Raw genomic sequence first — 2,092 nt, 5'->3', positions numbered from 1 at the left:
ACCAGCTAAAGAAGAAAACTAGTCATATCTTGGATGATCAACCTTGATTGGCTTTGTAGTGTATCCTTAAATTCGTGCATCTCTTGTGTAAGTTGGTTTCCTCTGGTAGTTTCTTTTAGCTTGTTTTGAGCTAAGATTTCGGAAAATAATAGTAATGAAGTGACTTAAATTTGATTAATGTCATAAAAGGTGTTTCCAGGAGACCATGAAGTATTTGACCACTCGGACTATATGGGAAAAATGTAATTTCTCACCAGTGATATCCTAGAGATAAAAGCATAACTAAGTCTGCGTGTATGAGACAACTGATATGTTTTCTTTTTCTATTTTTTGATTATTACTTTTTCTTTTATCTTTGGGCTCTTGTGGTTCTTGGATCCGTAGTGATGATCATGGTGAAAGTTAATTTAAGTTATATGTGCTATTGCAATCCCAATACAAAACTGGAGTTCGATTCATATATGAGCTGTAATAAAGCAATTGTAGTAAGGGTTGAACAAACTAAATTTTCGACAACATTGATAAAAACATGACAAACTCAATTTCGATCTATATATTTGTCTTTTATGATGTATAACGTGATTGAAAATATAATAGAGGTTAAACATGTTGTCGCTACTGTGTTAAAACACAAAATCAGAAAACTGTTAGAAGAATAAAAGAAACTGGAAAACAGTAAGATAAGAATATCGAGTCACAATTTGCNACTCAACTCATAGAGGCATCTGATGGATCTGGCTTGAAGCCTCACTTGGTCTTAAAAGATATTGCTCGAGGTCAAGTCAACCCGTCAATTATGGACGTAAAGATTGGTTCAAGAACCTGGGCACCTGAAGCATCCCAGGAATACGTCGAGAAGTGCTTAAAAAAGGATCGAGAATCATCAAGCCTTCCATTAGGATTCAGGATATCAGGGTTGCAAATCTTTAGAAGCAAAGAATTAGGCTTCTGGAAGCCGGGAAAGAAAGCTGCTCAGAAATTCTCTACAGAGGAAGTCAAGTTAGTCCTGAGAAGGTTTGTTTCCTCAAACACATTAAATGACTTGGATCTGGAACCAGACTGCGCTCTGGCGTCAACTGTCTATGGCGGCTCTGCTGGCATTTTATCTCAGTTATTAGAGCTGAAAGCTTGGTTTGAAGATCAAACTATATATCACTTCTATGCTTGCTCAATTCTGGTGGTCTTTGAAAAAGAGCTGGCATTGGAAGGAAGGAATCCAGGTGCTCAAATCAAGCTGATTGACTTTGCTCATGTTTACGAAGGACGAGGTGTGATTGATCATAACTTCTTGGGTGGTCTCTGCTCGTTGATAAAGTTCATTTCTGAAATTCTTACTGCTCCTAATGAGGGCAAAACAGAAGTCTCTGCAAAAGATGATCAGAAGAATCTTACTAACACTGATAATGGTGTTGTAGCTGACCAGGAGAACCTTATTAAATCTGGTAATGGTATTGTCGCTGATCAGAAGAACCTTACTAGCACTGATAATGATGTCAGCTGAACCACACCATGATTTTCCACTTGCACGCGTTTTTTAAGATTTATTTGAAGCGTAAAGACGAGCAACGACATTTTTTATTTGATTGATTTGATGTTGCAAGCATAATTCTGTAGTCATTCTGTGTGATACTTTTTGCATATTTGAAATTTTCAAGTGCCCAAAATGATTAAGTTATTTAATAATGGGGAAGATCATAAGGATGTTATGTGAAAGGTGGTTTGGGATTGTTACACATATAGCCGGCCAGGTTCAATGATTATTTTTTTTAGCTGGTTTACATCGATTATTCCGTGATTATACACATTTATGCATATACTAGTATTTATAAACGTGCGTTGCATGTTAGTAATGATACATGATGATTTAAATATTTATTTATACGAAGGAATAATAAATTTAATTAGTGAGAGAAATTTTATATATAATACTATAATAATCATCTAAATACCGAAAAATATTGTTGCATTAGCATAATATGTGAATTCAAAATGAAAGGATATCATCAGAACTTACATAAATGATCAATTTTAGTCATATTAAATAGATAATTATGTATTGTAGTTTAAAGTTACCTAATACGATGGTATCTTA

At 34.6% G+C, this 2,092-nt stretch overlaps 1 protein-coding gene across 1 annotated transcript; it reads left to right on the top strand.

Annotated features, from left to right (window-relative positions):
• Positions 1-461: 461 nt before the first annotated feature.
• Positions 462-1,713, top strand: LOC109221768 (inositol polyphosphate multikinase beta-like). Its single transcript, XM_019386216.1, has 2 exons — positions 462-468; positions 681-1,713. Exons 1-2 carry the CDS (start codon positions 462-464, stop codon positions 1,499-1,501), a joined length of 828 nt encoding a protein of 275 aa, XP_019241761.1. The 3' UTR covers positions 1,502-1,713.
• The last annotated feature ends 379 nt before the right edge of the window (positions 1,714-2,092 follow it).

This window comes from Nicotiana attenuata, unplaced genomic scaffold (assembly GCF_001879085.1).
Source record: "Nicotiana attenuata strain UT unplaced genomic scaffold, NIATTr2, whole genome shotgun sequence".
NCBI lineage: Eukaryota > Viridiplantae > Streptophyta > Magnoliopsida > Solanales > Solanaceae > Nicotiana > Nicotiana attenuata.
The sequence above is the reverse complement of the archived record's forward strand: the minus strand, read 5'-3'. Positions and strand labels throughout refer to the sequence as shown.